Source organism: Macrobrachium rosenbergii, chromosome 50 (assembly GCF_040412425.1).
Source record: "Macrobrachium rosenbergii isolate ZJJX-2024 chromosome 50, ASM4041242v1, whole genome shotgun sequence".
NCBI lineage: Eukaryota > Metazoa > Arthropoda > Malacostraca > Decapoda > Palaemonidae > Macrobrachium > Macrobrachium rosenbergii.
In genome coordinates, this window is record NC_089790.1 from 25213095 (window position 1) to 25234676 (window position 21582).

Sequence of the window (21582 nt, forward strand, 5' to 3'; positions counted from 1 at the left end):
TTTCTTGCACTCTTTGCTAACTTACGAAATCACAGACCATTATGGATGGTAGGCAGCAGAGAAAATAAATTTAGCTTAATATGATAATGTAAAATCCCAGTTAATTTAACTTTCAAAACTACCATTTTCAAAAGGCAGGATATACGCATGGTTTAATAGATGCAACAAGAATTTATCCATTATCTTTACATGGTATTCATTGCATTCCGTTCACGCGTATGATATAAAAAGAAATTTATATTTTTAGAAGCCGGGTGTGTGTGATATTGAAATGAAGTGAATGCCTCTCCTACCAAATGCAATCCTTCCCACCCTTTCTGGATTAACACGAGGGGAATCACATAAGAGGCTTCGCATCAAGGGATATGCCAAGTTACACAGTATTATTCTCGCTGGCTCATTCTTGCTCTTACCAGGAGAACTTCCAAAAGGGAGAGAAACGCTTTTAAAATTAAGTGAAAGGAAGGAAATAAATAACAAAGAATAAATGAAATGACGTCTAGAGTTTATGCGTAGAGTTATACTGGCAAATTAAATGGCATGGATCTATGGAAATCTGATGTCTGGGTTGCTGGGGCTGGCTAAACCAGGTCCGAATAAGTGCGCAAATCTATCCGGGTCACAACAAGAAAGGTTTATTTATACTCCTCCTTTCCAAAGTGTGGAAATTACTTGCCAGACGGAAATGAATAAGGTATAAACAAAGCCACTCCAACATCTCCTAAAAACATAACAGACACCTCACACGTCTCGAACTGTCGACCTAACCGCTCAACTTTCCTCGCTGCTGGGAGAAAGGGAGCTGGTGATTTGTACGAAACATGTACATGCGCTACCGGTGTCTAAGCGATGTCAGGCAGGGCAGCCGATGGAGACTACGGTCTACCCCAAAGCCAAATCAAAGTCCTTCAAAAGAAGGCATCGTTCTTACCCCATACAAAAACGGGAAAAGGCACGTTAAAAGAAGAAGATTAATAAAGAGTGACGATCACAATCCGAGTTGTGAGTAGTCAACGCAGTGTGTTTTGGCATGAAGTGAATTTCAAGTCTTGTAAAGCTGTGTTCCCGTCTTTCGTCCTTGACCCAGGAGCGAGAAGATGAATGTAGAATTGATTACTGGATTTCCTCTTTTTTTATTGGAGCCACCTCATCCCAGGGGGAATTCATTTTTATCTTTGGAAAGTGTTGTATAAGAATCATGAGGAATACTGCACACACGTGTGGCGTGGCCTGATATCTTTAAGATTCTTTCATCTCCGCTTAGACTTCGGAATCTATAGGATTCTTAGGGTTTTATGTAGTAATAAAATTTAGATATAATATTCAGGATTTGCTGCTTCGAAGATTTCGTAAAGAAATCTGGAGAATTTTTTCATTTTTTGGAGTAGGGTGGAACCCTGGGAAGAGTCTAGTAATTTCGATTTTAAGGGTGAATTCAGAGACTTATTTGATCAGCTCCATTTTTTATTTATTGACTTAATTTTCGTTCTTTAGTAGAACTTTAAATGGCAGATATATTCTGAAATGAGTAATGCTTGAAATCTGAATGAGGCAAGGCATAACATTTCTTTATATTCCACTGTATGAAGAATAAGTCACCTTGTGGTGCAAGCAGCATCTTTATCATAAACGAGAGGGAGGGAGAGAGAGAGAAAGAGTACTTGATGCGATCTAAAGCCGATTTTTTTCAAAGTTCAAGGGCATTAAGTAGCGTTCCTAAAGGCTGCAAGAGCCGATTGGCACACAACCAGGGAACTCCCAAAACTGGAAAGTATCCTCCTTTGCATGTTGATTTGCTTGTGGTACATTCCCCTCCGTAGTTTCAAGATAAGAAGAAAAAAAGGGTATTTTTAAGAGAACTGTTCTATGTATTAAATTAGGCTGTTCAGTATATATATATATATATATATATATATATATATATATATATATATATATGTATGTATGTATGTATGTTATATTTACTATATAATATGTGTGTTCGTATACATGTATGTATATATATATATTATATATATATATATATATATATAGGCTATATATATATATATAATATATATATATATATATATATATATATATATATATATATATATATATATATATCGTGTGTGTACAATTGTGTATTTCTTAATTTCAGAAAAAGTATAATAGAGTAAAGGAAGAGGCCAAGAAACAAATAAAGAAAATGGGAACAATTCTAGGAATTTCTTCATTTAGGGTTTGGGTTTGTGATTAAGGATAAGTCAAAGGACAAACAACGGCAAAGGTATTGTAAGTGAGAGAGAGAGAGAGAGAGAGAGAGAGAGTGAAAGAGAGAGAGAGAGAGAGAGAGAGAGAGATGTGTGGGCCGCCTAGTCCATAGGATCTCCTTAATGCTTAGCATTATAAGAAAAGTTTCCAGAGTGAATTGTAGGAAATCACTTTATAATTACATTGCAGAATGTTTTCTCCGGCCGGCCAATGAAGAATTAGAGGAATTTATTTCTGGTGATAGAAATTCATTTCTCGGTATAATGTGGTTCGGATTCCACAATAAGCTGTAGGTCCCGTTGCTTGGTAACCAATTGGTTCTTAGCCACGTAAAATAAGTCTAATACGTCGGGCCAGCCCTAGAAGAACTGTTAATCAGCTCAGTGGTCTGTTTAAGCTAAGGTATGCTTAACTTTTTTTGCCACAACGAAACATTACAGGTAAGTTCACCCGTTAAGCTTCTTATAGTTAGCAGTTGTAGGAAAAGTGTGAAATATCCAGAAAGAAAATGGCGGACGATGAGGTCATTCCTTCTGTCGCGATATGTTTATGTATCCTTTTAACCTCGGCTCCGTAGGAGGTGGGGGTGGGGGGGTAGTGCCGTCAGTGCACCTCATGCGGTGCACTGTAGGCATTACTCAAGGCTCTTTACAGCGTCCCTTCGGCCCATAGCTTCAGCCCTTTTCATTCCTTGTACTGTACCTTCGTTCATATTCTCTTTCTTCCATCTTCCTTTTTACTGTGAATTTCCGTCTCAACGCTGAATGACCTCATAGGTCCCAGCGCTTGGCCTTGGCCCAAATCCTATATTCTATCTATATCTATTACCTTTTAACCTCAGGTTTTCCCAAAACGGCCGCAGTTTGCCCAGCTTGTCCCTTGTGTGAAATCTTGATGCTATTCCCTAATTGCAAACAGTTGACCAACCTTCGAATGCTCTACAGAATGATCGTCGTTCATCAGTTTCGTCTTGCAATTAGTATTAATATTCACTTTCTTCGAAATCAGTTTTATCTATAATTACTAAAATATGAAGTCTGGCATGCCAAAATCCCACAAGCCTGCTAAATTATTATTCATTCTTTTATTTTTTGATGTGTCAAGAAAACTTTGTCGGATTGCGCTGACAGCTTCATTTTCCTGTTCTTGACCACATTTAAAATTATTCAGTCAAGGCAAATAGGTGTTCACTGCTTTCGGTTTGATCTCTCCCGAAGCAATTAGTCTGCCCTCGTTAATTTCTAGGTCTCATCGACAATTGTTATTGCTTTTGCTCTCAGATGTCATCCGAAAGCATTTCGTGCTTTTATTTAGTTTGAGATTTCGCAGTCATGGATATGCGAAAATAGTCATTACTTTTGCTGACATTTCGTTTGAGTAGGGCGTGCAAGTAGAAAAGGCAAAGAGCAGTTCTCACTATTTTATTTACATTCGAATTCAGTATATTTTTTTTTAATTAGGCAGTTATTTATATAAATAATTTATTTACTTGTGTATTTGTTTATATCAAAGGCGGACAACGTCTTATGCCAACCTTGCATTAGTATACCATTGAGAACTTTCAGTTTTAGAATATCCTTCCCCCCGCCCTCTCTCTCTCTCTCTCTCTCTCTCTCTCTCTCTCTCTCTCTCTCTCTCTCTCTCTCTCTCTCTCTCTCTCTCTCCAGTTACAGTCTTGAATTTGGTAAAACATACTAATTAAAACTATGATTTATATATGTGTTATCAACAAAGTAAAAAAAATGACAAAATACCTCTATTCAAGAGACAGTATCATGAGTTCTTTGACGCCACGTAATCATCTCCAATCCCTTTGTTGTTAGCTGATGAATGAATGTAAACTGCATGTAAATCGAGTCTCATCAAGAACACCCATCCTACAAGGACTTCCCTGCAATCGTCACCTCAACTCCGGGTACAAAATAGGTGTAATTGCATGTGAATTATTTTGAAATCTATAGCATATCGCTTTCTGGAACAACCTTTCAGTGAAGAAACATTCTTTACTTGTGTCTGGTCAAAGGCTCGATCGCTGGAATTTTTCGGAGTGACAGGTTACATATTCACTTGGCCAGTACCTGGATCGTCTTTTGGACATGAGTTCATGTGGGATAAATCCTCTAGGAATAGGCATGGGGCATAGCAACAGCATGCCGGAAAACAATGCTGAGAGAATTATCAGTGGGTCACAATGAGATGCGAAAATCCAAGCGAGTGACTGACATCATTTTTTTTGCTAAAATTTTCTAAAAGGGGCCATGTCGTGGTAAAGACTATGATACCCCCAAAATTAACTAAAATAGATAATCATACTGTCTTGCAAAGTTTTCGTCGACTGCGGACCCTTGCGAAGTTGGTTGAGGGAACTTGCGACTTCTGTTCCGAGAAACAACCTGTATTAGGACGAGTTCCTCAGGACGTCCTACTTGTTCTTAGCTGCTGTTATGTGTATAAACGCAACTACTCAACTGATTTTGCAGTCTACGGTTGATGGCGTTTTTAGGGATCATACACTGAAATTGTTACTAATTTCTTCATATGAATAAGTAGGACTTTTAGTACATATAAAATAGATTTGCTTCAATGTTGTCTAAAAATTTCTTTAATCCATTACCGCTCTCTCTCTCTCTCTCTCTCTCTCTCTCTCTCTCTCTCTCTCTCTCTCTCTCTCTCTCTCTCTCTCTCTCTCTCTGACGCAAAACAAATTAATTAATATTCTTTTTCTTTCCAGGTCACTGTACTGAAGGAGCTTCCATAGCACGACCTGAGAAATCCCCCCCTACTGAAGGCAGGGATACTAACCACTGAAAAGGAGTTCCAATGAGTGATGGCGAGACAGTAAGAAAAAGAAATTGAGTTCACTGTTCTAAGAAAAAAAAAATTCAAGTAGAAATAGCAGGAAAGATCTTCAACTAACACTCTATCCCTATCAGTTGCGAAGTCAAGCACAGCTACCAAGATGCTTAAGTTCCGGGTAACTAACAGCATGCGGGCCAGAAGGGCGGCCGAAGCTCAGCGGAAGGCCCTCGAGGAAAAGGTAATGGAGGGAGCTGACGTTTTCTTGCAACTTGCTGTTGTTTTCGTCTTAGGTTCTGTGTCGTGGTCTGATTCATTTTTCGTTGCGAGTAGAAAAAGCCTGACGACGAGTGCGACCGAATTCCTACCTTTTCTGTTGTAGCTTTTTCAAAATGTCTGACGCTATGTTACGATGTGTACGAAACTGTCCAGTTAGATTACTTAGTGTGTCATTAAAATTTCACAGGCCCTACCTTGATAATCATGTATCACACATAAATTCACTGGAAATTTTTCTATTTTTAGGGAAGCACTGTTAAGGAAATTACAGCACATTTGGAAACTGAAGTCTTGAACGCAATCGGTAGACATTATAGCATTTTGTCAAGCAATTACGTTAATCTGAACAGAATCCCAAATACTGAGGTCCGCATTCCAGATAAATTTACTTGCCATAGGTTTTTTTTAACTTTGCTGTGTAACACTTATCCTTTCTTTTATAAAGCAGATCACTTACACTTAAGACTATTCTCAAGCTTTTGCATTTGGGAAACACCAGTTCAAAATGTCATTTTGACCGTTTCTAATAAGGTCAGTGCGCTACCACCTCTTAACTGACCTCACTGACTAGGCCAGGCTTCGTACCGTGATGCCGACAAAATTAATCATAAGTCTTGATAGCGATTTTTCATCTCCCGTAAAATGTGTAGCTGTTCGTTTTTTCTGTCAAAAGACTTGTCATCATCTTCAAAGATATGAAGATGAGATATGCATGAAAGGTTTTTTCTGTGATGTGTACATAGCAATGCACAACAGATAGATCTTGAATAATTAAGTTTCAGTTAAATTTTCTTCTTGAAAAGAAATATTGTTGCTCATATTGCTTCGTACTGATAAGAATGAAATCACTCATTAATTCCACGTGTTTTTTGCCGCGAAAATGATGAATTTGCTTCAAACTTGGATTAATAAGCTCTCGTAGCAATGCAACAGTAGCGTAGTTTAGCCTCATTACGTGACCTTTGAATTTTTAGATAGGAGTTTATCATTTACCACGTTTCTCGTATAGAGACAGTTTCCAAATGCTGTACAGTTTAACTTTGCTGAAAACATGCTGAACATATACCCACATACTCGTACAACTTCGGCAGTTATGCCATTACTGTGATTATAGTTGCATGCTTTTCTACTAAAGGCATTGAAATTAAATGTTAATTATATAAAAAGCATTACATAAAGATTAATGGAAGTAATATTTCCACTGTTTTTTATCTTCGTTTGTGAAATTCTAAGAGGTAACCCAATATATTATCCAAACCATTTTCTAAACATTCCCATTTTCCAGAGCCTACTGAATGTGTTCGTTATCAATAGAAAACTTTGTATTTATTACTTTTTTTTTATTTATTGTTATTAATTTTTTTTTTTGCTTATTATTGCTTGTATACATTTCTCCTTTTCCTTGCTGAAAAGGATCCGCTTCATTACCAGTAATATGCTTTTGTTGCTGCAGTCCTTCAAGATCTGAATTCCTCTAAAGCTTGTGACAGGTACTATGTACTTGTGTTTTAATTGCTATAATCTACAAAAGTTTTCCAATCCGCTTGTGAACAGACTTTCGCTTAGAGTTTCTCATCATCGCAGATCTGTCGCTGTTGCATCTGTTTACTTCTTTGCTCTGTACAAGATGGAATTCTTATGATGCTTTGAATCATATTGCAAGTTTATACTTATTTAGGAAATATTAATCTTTGGTAATTCTTGATGCAAATTTTTCCTATATACTTAGAGAAACTTATTAAACTGCATTAGCTACATAACTGTAGAACAGACTATCCAGATAAATGTTTTTAAAGGTGTATGTACTTACTCATTGGGTATAAAGTAATCAGACCAACGAATTTCATAAACAGGATAGTTATCAGCCACCTAGAGTATCTTTTCGTAAATACTTTATATAAATATTTTGCATAAAAGTATCACAAGTAAATCTACTCTAAACTTAAAAAAAAGAAACTGTATTTGTTATGCTTGCCAAGCTGCATAAACACCCGCTTTGTGATGGTGAGGTCGCAACCACGTACAAACTGAATTTGCAGCAAGGTTGTACTGTGGTAGTCAGAGATGATTGTCATGCTTCTTATTGCTTTCATTTGTTATGTTATTACCTGTCTGTCCTATTGCTTGTGTGTTATGTCACAGATTAGATGCAGAATGATAATTAGTTTTCATGTTTGAGTTACTCAAGAAATACTTAAATTGCAACTCTTAATATGGCGACAGTTGGTAATTTATTTGTCTTTATTAATCCAGTTTTATTTTGTGGTATAATGTACCCATTTATTTACAAAGGTTAATTATGCTGACCTGTAAATTGTAATTTTACTCAAACTATTTCTCCTAATATGTGAGTTCTGTCTGTTTCTGTAAAATCTAAGGTTATATCATTACGTCAAGATTTTATGAATACTGTGTCTAAAATTAGTATTTTCCTTTTAGTTGCAGTTAGAATGGGCCTGGAAGCCCATGGCAGCTGTTATGAATGAAAAACAGACAGACCTAGTGTACTGGATACCACCACTTTACCGCAATAACATCAAGACAGCTGGTTCTCGGGTGCGCAGAAAGACAGTTGTCCACAGAACTTCTATAAACAGAGCTTCTTTGAATCGTTTACCTTATACGCACCTTCAAGCAGCCCACATGTATTCACAGCTTCAGGCATCCCAAAGAAAGAAGAAACTTGCCCGAAGGAGGGCAAAGTTGGCTACTGAGGTGAGTTTTGAGGACCCTACAGATACGGAGAGCATTGTCCGGCCTCGAAGAAGGTCCAGAGTAGCTAGAGAAATCAGTCTCGAAGACCCAACAGATACTACCAGCATTGTCAGTATTCGAAGGCGATCAAAACTAGGACAAAGAGTCAGTTTTGAAAATGCAACTGATACTGACAGTGCTGTTCTCGACAGCAGAAGTGACAGCAAAAGTGAATGGCAGGATGCAAAAGATGAGGACATTGAAAGCGGAATCCACGATGAAATGACAGACTACAATGCAGATGATTTGTCCCTTCATAATGTTCAGAGCCTTCATGAGGAGGAGGTTCGACCTACTGGCACTACCATGAAGCGTCGTTTAGGTGAACACAGGAGGGCAAACAGAACCCCTTCCAACAAGCCCAAAGTTCCTCCCAAGCCTGATTTTATAACCAAAAGCTTCGAAGCCATTGACAAGCCCAAACCCGCCCCAACCCTAATACGATTGCTAGAAAAAGTGTCTCATATTCACTGCCCTCCAGTCAACCCAGTTAAACCAATCAAACCTGAGCTAAGAAAAATCAGCCGTCGAGGGTCAGAGTCAAAGGCCTCGTTGAAAGGAAAAGTAAGAAGGCCATCAGTAAAAGTCTATGGAAATTCATCTACGCGTCTTTCGAGCAGAAGATCCAAACCTTTTGATGACCAAAATGACTTAGAAAGTCAGTGCGTTATTGTGTCAGTTGACAACGAGGCTCTCAAGTCTCCTCCAAAAGCATCTCCTAAACCACCACCCAAATCTTCCACAAAGAGCAGCTCAAAACCTTCCTCCAAGAGTAGTTCCAAGTCTAGCTCTAAATCCAGCCCTAAACCCACTACCAAATCAATGCCTAAAAGCCATGGAGGACATGGTTCCTTGAAAGACCTCAAAAAAGGCATGCACAAAGACATGCCAAAGACACCAACAAAACCTCCACAGGAACCGGCATTTGGTATACTGAAAGACCAGCAACCTTTCGGTATATTGAAAGACAGCCCTGTCAAACCAGATGAAGCAGAGTTCCGCAATGCTCAGCTCCAGATGATTCTAAGGCTTTTAGCACAACTGTATGAGGAAAAAGTCAGTCGACAGGACGCCGAAATTCAGAATATGAAAGCGAGAATACAAACACAAGACAAACTGATGAAACAGATGGCCCACGTTGTCTTAGAACTGAAAGAAGAAATCTCTCGAATTAAACTCCAGAGCTCTGTACCCCGCCCTGATATCCCTGCTAATGTTCTCAACATCAAAGTTGGAGATAACTAGGCTCAATTCTCAAAATGTTTATTATAATCAGGTGCACCTGAAGTGCAGAAAATGTACTGTTATATCAGTTCTGCTCAAAGATTAACAAGAGAGCTCATTCAGTAACTGAATAACGTTGGTGGAATGATGGCTTTATTGGCAACAACTTTAACATGTTAACCAGGACGAGATTGTTAACATCAGGAAACATGGGACTAGCAACAGCCATGATTAAGTTGCATCTCTTTACTGCAATAGTATCAAACACGTCACTACAAATGAAATGAGTTTTGGACTTCTGAGAAGAAATCTTACTCTCGAGTAAGACAAGGGAACAGAAGATGCCATTACATCCATCCTACCATCTATAACTATGACATTAGTTGTACGTTGCCCTGTTCTTGTCCTGGAAAGAGACTTATTAATTTACAGGTTAAACATTTTTTTCATTTTCTTTTTTATTTAGCGTTCACTTCAAACGATAAAAACCAGGCTTACTGAGTAACATTTTAGCTTGAAGAAAAGCATTATTTACCAACCACTAACTCGACTTATCACCAGTTCCTTTTAATGTTTTATGCTATTTTTAAAGGAAGGAAAAAAAAAAAAAGAATTTTTGTTCTTCCATAAAATGGTTCTGACCCACATTTTTCCCCCTTGAAGGCTTACAAACACACAGGAAGTGGCTTTGTATAAGGTTGGAAGGCTGAAAGTATAACGCATATGAAAATGAAGCTTGTTATATGTAAAATATTTTAACATTTTTTCCAACATTCATGTAGCTGAAGCCTTGTAATTGCTATCTTTTCATTTGCTTATAATACATACAATATAAGAAACAAGGTGGGAGATGATGAGGTGGGCAGTAAATTTTTGCACGTGCCTCCGTTTTCATTTGAATAAAGCTCAGCATTACATGATATTTTTACGCCAATGCAAATGTTTTGATGGTTGATGTTATGTGATGATGCTGGTCATCACAGGAGTGATATTGATCTGTGAAGGTGGTAATGAACACCAATACTTCTCGAAAAATTACCGTATAATTGGCTGTGGTTGACTCATCGAATAACAGTAATGGTATCAATCAATAATGAGGCATTGTTAGCTCACAACGGCCTCTTGTTCTACAATGACCAACAGTGCTGTGTCAGTAGAACTCATTTTAATCAACACTACCGAACAGCCACTTACTGTCAGAAAATTTACCAGATTAATTTCGTTTGTGTCTCTACGTCTCTAAGCAGTATGAGCGTGCTAAAAGCACCGTACATACATTGGACTGATGGTTCGTAATGATGAAACAACCTGTAGATCTGGTGTGCCTTTAGAAGACCAAATGGAAGGACTTCCTCTCGATCAGGTGTTTGACGCCGTGCCAACTGGTACACAGAAGATGACTTTTCAGAGAACTGATCCGGAGAGTCTGTTGTTATTTATTGTTTGGAAACAAACACGGTAGTACAGCGAAGGTGGGTATGGCTAACTCCTGTGTGTCTTAAGTTCCAGGTGCCAATAAGAACTAGATTTACATAAAACTTACCTGGAAAAATATCTAGTAGGCTGAAGGATAAGTTTTTGTTCAATTTCCAGTGCCAAAAAAAGTTGTTGTTTTCACAGACCTGCCCGTAAAGATATAGAGAGAGAAAGTATTACCAGAATGAATTTAGTTCTGCAGTTATTGAATGAAGCCTCCGTTTCTTTTGTTTCAATTCTAGCTTGTGTGTAATGCATGTGCTATTAGAGCTCAGATGTATATGGAAACCTATGAATGCCTCAGTTCCAATGTTATATATCATTAATGTCGATTAATAATTTTGTGATTACCTATAATTACTGATGGTCTAACAATTGTTACAGACTGTAAATTTAGAAATATCAAACAACAATGTAGTCCATGTTCTAGTCGTGGAAGACATTCAAAATATTACGGTAATAATGTATTTTTAGAATTGTGTAAAAACTAAAATGTCTTAAGTAGCTTTAAATGATTCCAGAATTTTAATACTAAGGAGATGGAACTCTCGAAGTCACTTACTTTACTCAGCTTTCTTAAACTTCATAATTCTGACGTAGTTTGCAGATAAATTAATTTTTTTCACCGCTAACTGTTCGGTCAGAGATCTTGGGCAATAAGAGATTAAATTTATCTTAAGCAACTGAAGTTACTTAATGGTACAGTTAATAATTTTTTAGGCAATATCTTTAGCAAGGAGACCACTTCCAAAACTTATAAATCTTATAATGTAGAGAAAAAAAAAGTATTTTTATACCATATATGAAAAATTAGTTATGAATCGGTAGAATACATTTACGCATCTAGTGACTAATATATTCTAAGTTGCAGTTTTGCAGTTTGTTCTTTTATTCTCACAGTTCACTGACTTGGAAAAATTCACAGTTTTACGAACTCTAAAATTAAGGAAATCAACGCTGTGAATAGCAATATTTATAACTTTCTACCTCGCTCTAGATTTTTTAGGTACTTATCGGCTAGCATATTTTGGTTTTATGGAGACTGTAGTAAAAAATATAAATTAGAATGTCGTCTTTCGCTCGAAAGTAAAAAGAAAAAAAGTTGGCAATCCCTTTAATGTAGAAATGAGATTCATGACAAATATTATACGCGAGAAATTTTCCTATAATGGGAGCCTTTCGATCTGCTGGAACTCCCAAATATCATTGTACGTGTTCCGGGTTCATTAGTAGGGAACATGCTACGCGTAGAAGTTTAATTTCTCTAGATAGGAAAACCACGTAATCTCTTCAGCAAACACCTTAATGGTTATCTGGGAACCTAATTTAGTGAATTGGTATTGGTATTTTCAAAGGTAAAGGAGAGTAGCAGTTGAACTTTAATAGCCCAAAGCAACCAGGGAGACTCTCCTCTCTAGTCACACAACGGTATACATTTTGAAGATGATATCATTTGAATAAATAATCCCTCGATCCAGTACTTTCCGTCAGTAAAGTAATCTGAATTTAAGCTATCAAATTTCTCATCACTGGACTTTTTTCTTCGTCTTCTAAAGTTGGCAGTGATGCCTCTCTGTACAAATGAAGATGGTCTGAAATATGGTGTCATGAAATATGTAGATATACTTAAGTAATAAGTTAAAGTACGATGTCATAAAATATGTAGATATCCTTAAGTAATAAGAGTTTCACTTAAATGTAATAACAAAAAAGTTCTGTAGGACCTATATTCTGAATACATTTACAGCCACTTCTGAGCTCATAGAAATATCCGGTTCCCTGTTAATATTACAGATATTTATAAAACCCCCATTTTCGCGTCTATAATCTAATAATCCCGATCATTATACGATGTGAGTATAATGAAAATGCAGTAAATTATAATGAAAATGCAGTAAATTACTGAAGCATTATAACGACATGCCAACTAAGGGCTGTACTGCAGTTTTCCTGAACCTCATTTAACAGACGATCGACTTCAGAAACTGTCTTTAATCACCTCATAGAATAAACGCTTTAAGAAAATACTCATCAACTAGGTCTAGGCAAAATCATTGTTATAAGTGTTTGATATTTTACTAATAACGATTTTCTTACCAGTTTGAATCACATCCAGTGTAGCGAATAACAGGGCAGTTGAATTCTTTTCCTTGCGCGTCAAATGTTTCATCCTTCGTTTCTTCATCGGAATTCCAGGTAAATTGAGACTGTCCAAAATGGAAAACATATTATCAGCTATGCAGACCCTATTTTTAAGGACAGGATTATTATTATTATTATTATTGTTATTATTATTATTATTATTATTATTATTATTATTATTATTATTATTATTATTATTTTACAGCACTTATTTTGCAAGCTGATACCGCATCAAAACTATACTTATTTCTGTCTTAAAATAGGAAGAAATGCAAAATTTTTCAGAAATACGGAAAACAGATTACCTGAATTTTTCTTTTGTTTACAGAAGCCAAAGAATATAATGGGATATATGATACAATTTACACTACGTGCATTTCATTAAGAGCAGTTTATAATGAGAAAACTTTGAAATGTTTTTAGAATAAAGTAACAAAAAAATTAGGCTACTCATTACCAAAGTATAAAATAAGATACAGATATATATAACGATATATATATATATACATATATATATTATTCATGCATAAAACCTCTGTACAAGCTTTCAGTAATATTTTCTAAAGATTAAGAATATAGTATTACCCATGACAATATGACAGCATTGTGTAGGGAAAGAGGGAGGGGAATACTTGCTTCACGTATTCCTTGAACTGACGAAATGTTTCTGATGCACTTTTTTGAATGAACTGCTGTTATTTTTCATAACTGCAGATAAATATATATATACACTGGAATGTCTTCATTCTTACCTTGCAAGCTTGTAAGGTGTCCCTTTTCTAGTCATTCCGTTTAATGTCACTTTTTACATTGAAATAAAATTACTTGTACTGGTATTATTTCGTTTCTACTTGTACATAAGAATATGTAGTTTATGTACTTGAACATTATCATCAATTCAAAATTCATGTTTTTTAAATGTAACATAAGTGTATTAAATGGAGGCACCTTGATCTAAAGGGTGCAAACCAAGGGTAGACAAGTTGCTGTCACTGACAGCTTTTGGTTCAAGTTCTGTAGAGATTTAGGCAATTGTTAACAGCCTAGTTTTATGGATTCTGAATATTCCAAGTGCCCCAGTGTTAACATGTGTACATGAATGTGTATATAATACATATGCTGTCAAATGTATTTTTCGTATAAATGTTTTAACCCTTCTTTTAAACCTGGAGTACTCAATATACCCAATGTTCTGTGGTTTGTTCTCTCATCCTTGGTCTTGGTGCAGACCAAGACAGACTTCAGAAAAAAAAATGTGATAGTTGTTAAGACGTTGGTATTATTATCCTTAAATCTCTTAGTAACTTCTTCTTAAAATAAGTGCAGTATTTCAAAGGTGAGTAAGTCATCTTAGAGCTTTCAAGGGATTTTTAATTGTGCTAGGTCACTCATTTCTCCCTTGAAAGGTGAAGTTAATTTAAGAAAACGTGAAAGCCTCTGGTCCCCTGGCCAGACACCCCATAATTCCACTGTTTTAATTTTCCATGCAACAAATTGTGCTATTCTGCCATAATCGTCGTCGAAAGTATATTTTGTCTGAAACCAATCCGGTTATAAATAATAAAGACAACTTGCGTAGGATGGTTGATTTCCGCATTACAGAGTGGATTTCTTTCTCTCAGATGACAAGAAATACATAAGATATGACGAAACACCTTATAATCCGTGTCAAGTGCAAAGTTTTCTTATTGTAATAGGATTATGGCAGGGAAAGTAAAGGCTAACGCGAAGGAAAAAGTTAATAAAAAAAGCGCATAACTTAATAATGTTTTCTTTTTTGATTGGTGTTTGCTTCTCACCTACATTATGATAATTTTGTAAAGTGGGTTATGTGCACATATAAAGTTTATACTGTATGTGTTTTCTTTCTCTAGCTTTGTACTGGCCTGAGCAAATCATGAATTGTAGCCTATATTTTCTACATATTATGCTAACTCCCTGCTATGCAATGGATTTAGAACCAGGTAACTTTCGTAAAACGTCTGTATAGATTTTTTTTTTCAAAATCCAGTTTAACCTAAAATTGATAAACTTAAATTGAGCAACAATTTGTGTTTTTATAGAACAGGTTCATTTGAACCTATTCATCACCAAACAATGGTTTTATTCTTTCTCATACATAATAATTTCTGTTTATTATTAATTAGCATATGTTATTTAGTTAAGCTAGTTTTAACTAGTATCTTTCTCATGTTTAAACAGTTAATTTTCTGCTCGATCTTCGCACTCCTTATTCCTTACTGGGCTGCTTTCCTTGATGAAGCTACCTCACTATGAATAGGCATAGTATTAGGTTCTTCAAACTCACCCATTCTTATTTGCTAATGATCAACAAGCTTTCTCTGTCTTTTCTTATGGCAGCCCATTTCTTCAACGAGAAAAATCTTGTCAGCAATTTGTTTAAACAATAGCACTTTCTTACAATTTATACAGTGGTACCTCTCATTTTTTTTTTTTTTTCCTGCGATGGAAACCGAAAGAAACTGTAGTTTAAGGTTTCGAATTGGTAACGGCAATTAGGAACAAAACACTGAACCCTACTGTAAGGAAACGTATGGGCTTGAAAACAATGTGCGGAATGGGCAGAATGTCGTTCTTTGATAATGTGGACCTTGAGTGTGATAGTGCCCGAGAGCGTCAAGGTGGGCTTAGAACCAGTCAGATGTTACCATGACAACGTGACGTCAGACTTCGGCTCCCAATCTACGTGAGAGCTTAGCGTCCATAGAGCGTCAGTGACATGGAGTGGCGATCTCCCTGACACGCGTGTGACCTCGGTCGGCCATATTGAGAGTCCCTGTCCAGCATGATATTTCCATATATACTGAAGAGGGAAAATGCTGTCAAAATTTTCCTTTTTATTTCTCTCATTTAATTGTCATACGACTATGTTATGTTTGACAAGTAAGGTGTGCAATATATATCGAAATATTGTTCTGGGATCTGTTGTATCAACATTGTTTGGCCGGGAGATCGCCCCTCCATGCTATTGAGTTTATCAGAGCATTTATATAAAGCTGTGATTTATTTTTGTGTTCTTCTTCACCTTCAGACAAAGGATGAGATCTTCATCCTTCGTTTCCTCCTCAGACACAAATTGTGCCTCTATCCCATGTCAATAACAGGAGGGGAGATCTCCCTAACGAACGTGTGACCCACAGAACGCCAACAACAATATGTTGTATATCATTTACCCTTTGGAAAGGAGAAAGATTTCCAGTGTTACATGTTTCCTATAAGCAGCAGTTTTCTTCTTAATTTTTGGTTTTAATATTATACAAATAAGAGGAAATTGCTCATTTGGACAATGGATGACCTCAAATATGGATAGAAACCTGTTATTCTCACTGTGAATAATAGGTTTCTACAAATTACCAGACTGTAACAAAGGTAACTCCTGTATTTTTTTTTTTTTTGTAGATGTTCTGTTTAATAATTCAGGTGAAATCTATCTCACATCACCGTATGCAATAAAAAGTCGAAAATCAAAAAATGTGACATGTGGAATGCATAGACATGTTAAGCCAAGGCGTCAAGAGATATGACAAAAATGTTAAGTGTCGGAACGTTTAAACGTCAGCCTTCTAACATTCTCAAGAGTTCCATATTAAATGAATGTCTAGGAGAACGCATGAAGAAGTCGTATGCAAAACGTTACCGGTATGTATTTACCTATCTCATTACAGGAGGTTAAATTTGAAGTGCTAGTTCTTGTACGCACAGTGTTGTAACGTTGGTGCCAGTTAAGTTACATGAAAAGGTTGAATGTGAACGTTCTTGTTTTTCCAGTTAGAATAGTTTTGTATCATATTTTTGCTTGTTGTGAGAGAATTCCAAGGTAGGGTGATGCCTAGCCTGTGAAGAATTAGACATCATAAATGATTAAGGTAATCAGTCATGAATTGGCTAATTTGCTGTTTTCTTTCATGATACAATTAGCTTCCCACTTGATTAGCCTACTCGCCAAAGCTTGTGTTGAGAATTGTAGGTGGCAGACCACCCAGTTGGCCATTGGTTGATGGTAAATCGGTCAATTTTTAAATATGAAAAATTTTCATTAAATATATAATGTATTAATTTCTTCACAAACTCATTACCCATATGTTTAACCTACTCTTTATTCCGTATTTTATGCATCATTGACCACCACCGCCGCGGTTGGTGAGAGACTTAAATCATGCTATAAGCAGTTGGAAAAGTTTGTACTTCATATGTGTAATCCATTACGGTATGTAAGCCAACCTGATGTAGTGTGCCTGGCCTTATCTGACATGGGAGGCTTCCTCCCCTTCTGTGCCCATGCAGCCTAACCTAACTTCGAGGATCTTACCATATAGAGTAAAAATTCATGGGTGCATACTGACCCATTTGTTAATTCTGCAGAACAAGTCTGCATGAAGTTTTGTATATAAATTTTAAAGAACCATAAAATAAACATTGATTTGTTTATGTGCATACCAAAAACCATCCAAAAAGCTTAATTAAACATCACATAATCTCCCCTAGGCCTATATCTAGTAATTTTGAGAGGCCCAGTGGGAAACGAGTTTTTGCCTGGGGAAGAACCAAAATATAGTGCAATGCACAGTTCAGAGAGGTAGGAAATACCTACACTAAAACATAATACAACATTGTAATACATAGCTCGTGCCTGTCTAAGAGTAAAAGTCACTGAAAATATTATGAAGCTTGAACATGTATCAAGGATAGTTACACTGATGTATCATAACGTAACTTTCCCAAACTTAACCTATCCTAACCAAGGGTACTAGGGCCTTCCCCAGCCAGGGGTAGCAAAACCTCCTTAACCTGATGTAGAATACTAGGACACTAACCAAATCTGGCCATGGGGGCTTTATCCCTATCCTGACCTAGCTTAAGAGGTTGTAATAGGTAAACCAACAATTTTCCAGTGAAAGGTAAGTCAGATTTGTCCAAAACACAGCACATTATCAGGCAAAACTCATGTACACTTATAAAATCACTGACTTCTTTAGAAATAGCTCAAAAACATAAAGACATCCACGTGTGACATTTTCCTGTGAGAGTGGTTAATAACGTCAAAACCTATCAGCAATACCCTAGCCTATTTCACATTTAAAATTTAAAATCACTCACCTCCTGAGTCAGCTGGTCATATGCAGAGACTACGCACACCTAAACTGATCATAAGTTGGGACTTTTTCCATCTAAATTATAGTTTTAAACAAAACCACATAGAGGGTTTAATTTTCCATTTTCAACAAATTCACTATAGCTCTCAAAAGTCTTCACAAATGAGTGAGGTCGAAGCAGTATTATGTGGATAATCAAATGTTTGTGAAGATCCAACACTCAAATACTGTAGCTAACACCCAACTAAAGAGTGCTCAGCATTTTACCCATGGCAGTGGTGTCTGATGGGGCACTATTGGTTGATCATCAAGTTTAAACTTTTTTCATTTTTTTTACTGTATGTATGGTTTTCTTGTTGTTTGTTCAGTGGGATTATAACAAGAAAAATTAAAAATCTAGGGCGTGAAAAACATGAGCAAGTGTTTGGTTGCTTTATGTTCTTGCTGTTAAGGTAACCAGTTAGTTGTTCTCCAGTGGTTAGTCCTTCGAGGAATATACTGGTTGGTTTCAACTTTTATATGCTGCTGAGTCTCTCTCTCTCTCTCTCTCTCTCTCTCTCTCTCTCTCTCTCTCTCTCTCTCTCTCTCTCTCTCTCTCTCTCTCTCTCTCTCTCTCTCTCTTCTCCAGCTTGCTAAGGTGCGGGGGGCTATGAATGTGAGTGTTGGCAATGAGCTTGCATTTTCTAAAATTCCTGTTTCAGTTGTGCACGCCAAACTCTCACCAGATGAGACAGCAGCACTTGTTCATAGTTTGCCACTGCCTACTTATGCTTCATTGGTGGCTTTTCTCAAACAGTGGCAGACTTTCTGCCCCTTGGTATTTCAAGCTTTTTTTGGCTGAGGAACTTAAGACTGCTTGAGCCTCCTGTTGCAGTCGTCTTGCTTGTGGTGATACCCCCATACTGTCGAGCCGAGGCACACTCCTCCAACACCATTACCTGCCTCAACACGTCTACTGTAGTCAAGTAGAGTAAGACTTGTGAGTTTGGTAGGGTGAATAAAAGCAGGTGCATATCTTCTTCCTATTCTTCCTCATCTTTTACTGCCCCTTTTTCTTTCCATAGGAAGAAGATTGAGCTCATGGAAGCCCTCTCAGTAGAAGTCCCATCAACTTTTGAGCAGCACTTTACGTCTTCAAGGGTTGGCAAAAGCATCCTTGCACCTATAGGTGGGACATCTGCCATAAGTAGGGATGACACTTAGTTCCATGAGTGTTCATATGAACCAGTGTCTCCCCATTTCCTTCTGAGTCATGAGGACTGCCCTGCACCTTCTCCCATTTTGTACTTTTGCGGAGGTACACAGAAGAGTCAGCACTGCCTTCTCACACGTGTACATGAGCTCTGGATCATGCATATGTGCACACAGAAGGTTCACATGCAACAGGCTGCTGTGCATTGTGACAGGCTGTATACCTGTGATGACATGGACCCTTGGGCAGGTGGTGCTGGTTTGTCCACAACTCCCTGAGTGCATGTTCATACACATGCAGATTCTGTAGTAGCTATTAGTTTGGTTTTGGATGACCATACAGTCAGCCTTGCTTGTGATTCAGTAGTTGGTACTGCAAGGTCTGTTCATTCATGTCCACAGTCCCGAGAGAGCTCACCAGGGCAGACTGGGTTGTCAGCCTTTCTTATGGTAGAGGATATAAGTCATTCTTAGAGATTCTGGTAGGATCTTAGGGTCCCTCTCCTTCAGAACCTCTTTAGGCAGAGAGTGAATGGTTTGTATATGAGATCACTAGGCTCATTTGTGTACTTAATGATTTCAAGGGAGCAACCACTGCTCATTCATCATACCCATCACATTGATAGGGCATACCCATGGGTGCAGTCCAGAGGTGAGGCAGCTGCTCCAATGCTGTTTTTGCAGCTTTCTCATGGTGTCTTGTATCAGGTTAACAGTATGATCTGCAGATCTGTAGGCAATACTGTCCAGCAGATTTAGCAAACTTCTTCCATGCAATTGATGCCTCAAAGAAAGTTTTATATGCCAGAGAATGCATAGACTACTCCTAGCAACCTCTCGGATGTTCACACCTTGGTGTCAGCTTGGACCCACTCGCACAGGAGTCTTCTTTGTTATCTTGACAACCAGTTAGTTCTGGCATCCTTAGAGACTATTACCTCAGATCACAGATCAAGTCCTTGTTGTTTTTCATCACCTGGGGATCATTATAAACTTGGGAAAGTAGTACGGTATTGTGTGCCCAAGCAGCAGGCAAATATATGTTGATAGATGTAGCAGCAACAGGTTTTTTGGTAAGGTTCTTTCTTTGGCAAGGTCTGGGAGGCAACAGTGCAGTTCCTGTCATGACAGGAACAAACAGCTTAGCTTGATAGGCTGCCTTCGGTCACCAGTCATCTTTGGAGAAGCTTGTGTCTCTCAGGCATTTCTGCCAGTGCTTACTTGACTGGCAGCTGAAGCAGTACTGGATGACTGTCAGCAAGCCTCCCTCTCACTTTTGGGCCATGGTGGCTGGATGATTGGAACATCCCAGTGGGAGTTCAGTGGAACTTCCCACCTCCAACGATGCTTCTGCTTTGCATCAAGAAAGGTTGAGGCTCACAAGTGGGAGATCTGTCTATTTCAGATGAGTGAACAGAGGAGAACCTCCATCAACATCCTGTGAATGTGTGCAGCACAAATAGCTGCGACATTCTGAGATGATTTATTGGCCACACCGTGTGCTGTAGTGTCCTCCAGTTAACCATCTTGTTACCAGGTTTCAACAACCATTTCCACTTCATTCTGAGGAGTAATCCTACATAAAAGGCTCTGGTTTTTATATCTAGGAAAAATGCAAATTACTTGAACATTTTTTATCTGATATCTGTGCAAAGGATGAAAAGCCAGTTTCTGGCACCCCAAATAGTTGTGGCTTTTCTCATGGCTCCAATATTCCATGGAAATCTGACTCCCATTAACATATCAGTGGATGATGAAGCTATCACTCCTCCCACCATCACTCCCATAGGGGTAGCTGGCAGTCTAGACAGATTAATAATGTAAACTAAGCTCTGAATCATCTTTGGATGATGTGGCAGAGAATTCACTTGCCTTGATAGATTACTTTGTTTGCCTCGATAGAACTGCAGGCTACTCTGTCTTCTTACCTATCATCTAGTAAAGCCTTTCATAATACTAGTAGCACTTAAGAGGTAACATCAGTCCCCTGAGAATCACAAAAACAATTCCCAGCACATAATGGTGATTAATATGCAGGTGAGGAATTGTTGAAACTATTGTAATGCAAGAAAAGAGAAGAGGAGTAGACAAGTCTCTTCAGGCTTCTTGTTATGCTGAAAAGTCAGATTTTTCTTGTGCAGCTATGAGTTTTAACAGGCTTTCTACCAGGAAGCAAGACATTGTCAAGAGCTTTAAAGATCCTTGTGACTTTGTTGAAGTAGGACCAAGATGCACCCGCAACTCTGTGTATCTGACCAATCTTGACGTGTCTTGGGTAGAAGCATGATGTGACCAGAGGTACGCACTGATTCCAGTTGTAATGTTGTGTCACCTACACACACAAATTGAAGGA

The 21582-nt window shown here is 37.7% G+C and overlaps 1 protein-coding gene across 3 annotated transcripts in view; it reads left to right on the forward strand.

Moving 5' to 3' along the window:
- LOC136832767 (uncharacterized) overlaps positions 1-14193 on the forward strand; it is a 69931-nt gene extending 55738 nt beyond the window's left edge. For 2 of the 3 annotated variants that reach the window (XM_067094300.1, XM_067094301.1), the window contains exons 2-3: positions 4985-5091; positions 7768-14193. In XM_067094300.1, the coding sequence (XP_066950401.1) occupies positions 5074-5091; positions 7768-9327 (1578 nt within the window). In that variant the 5' untranslated portion in view covers positions 4985-5073 and the 3' untranslated portion in view covers positions 9328-14193. Of the gene's footprint in view, positions 1-4984; positions 5291-7767 lie in introns of all 3 variants that reach the window. The other variant, XM_067094299.1, reaches the window with a different exon arrangement.
- Positions 14194-21582: the final 7389 nt, after the last annotated feature.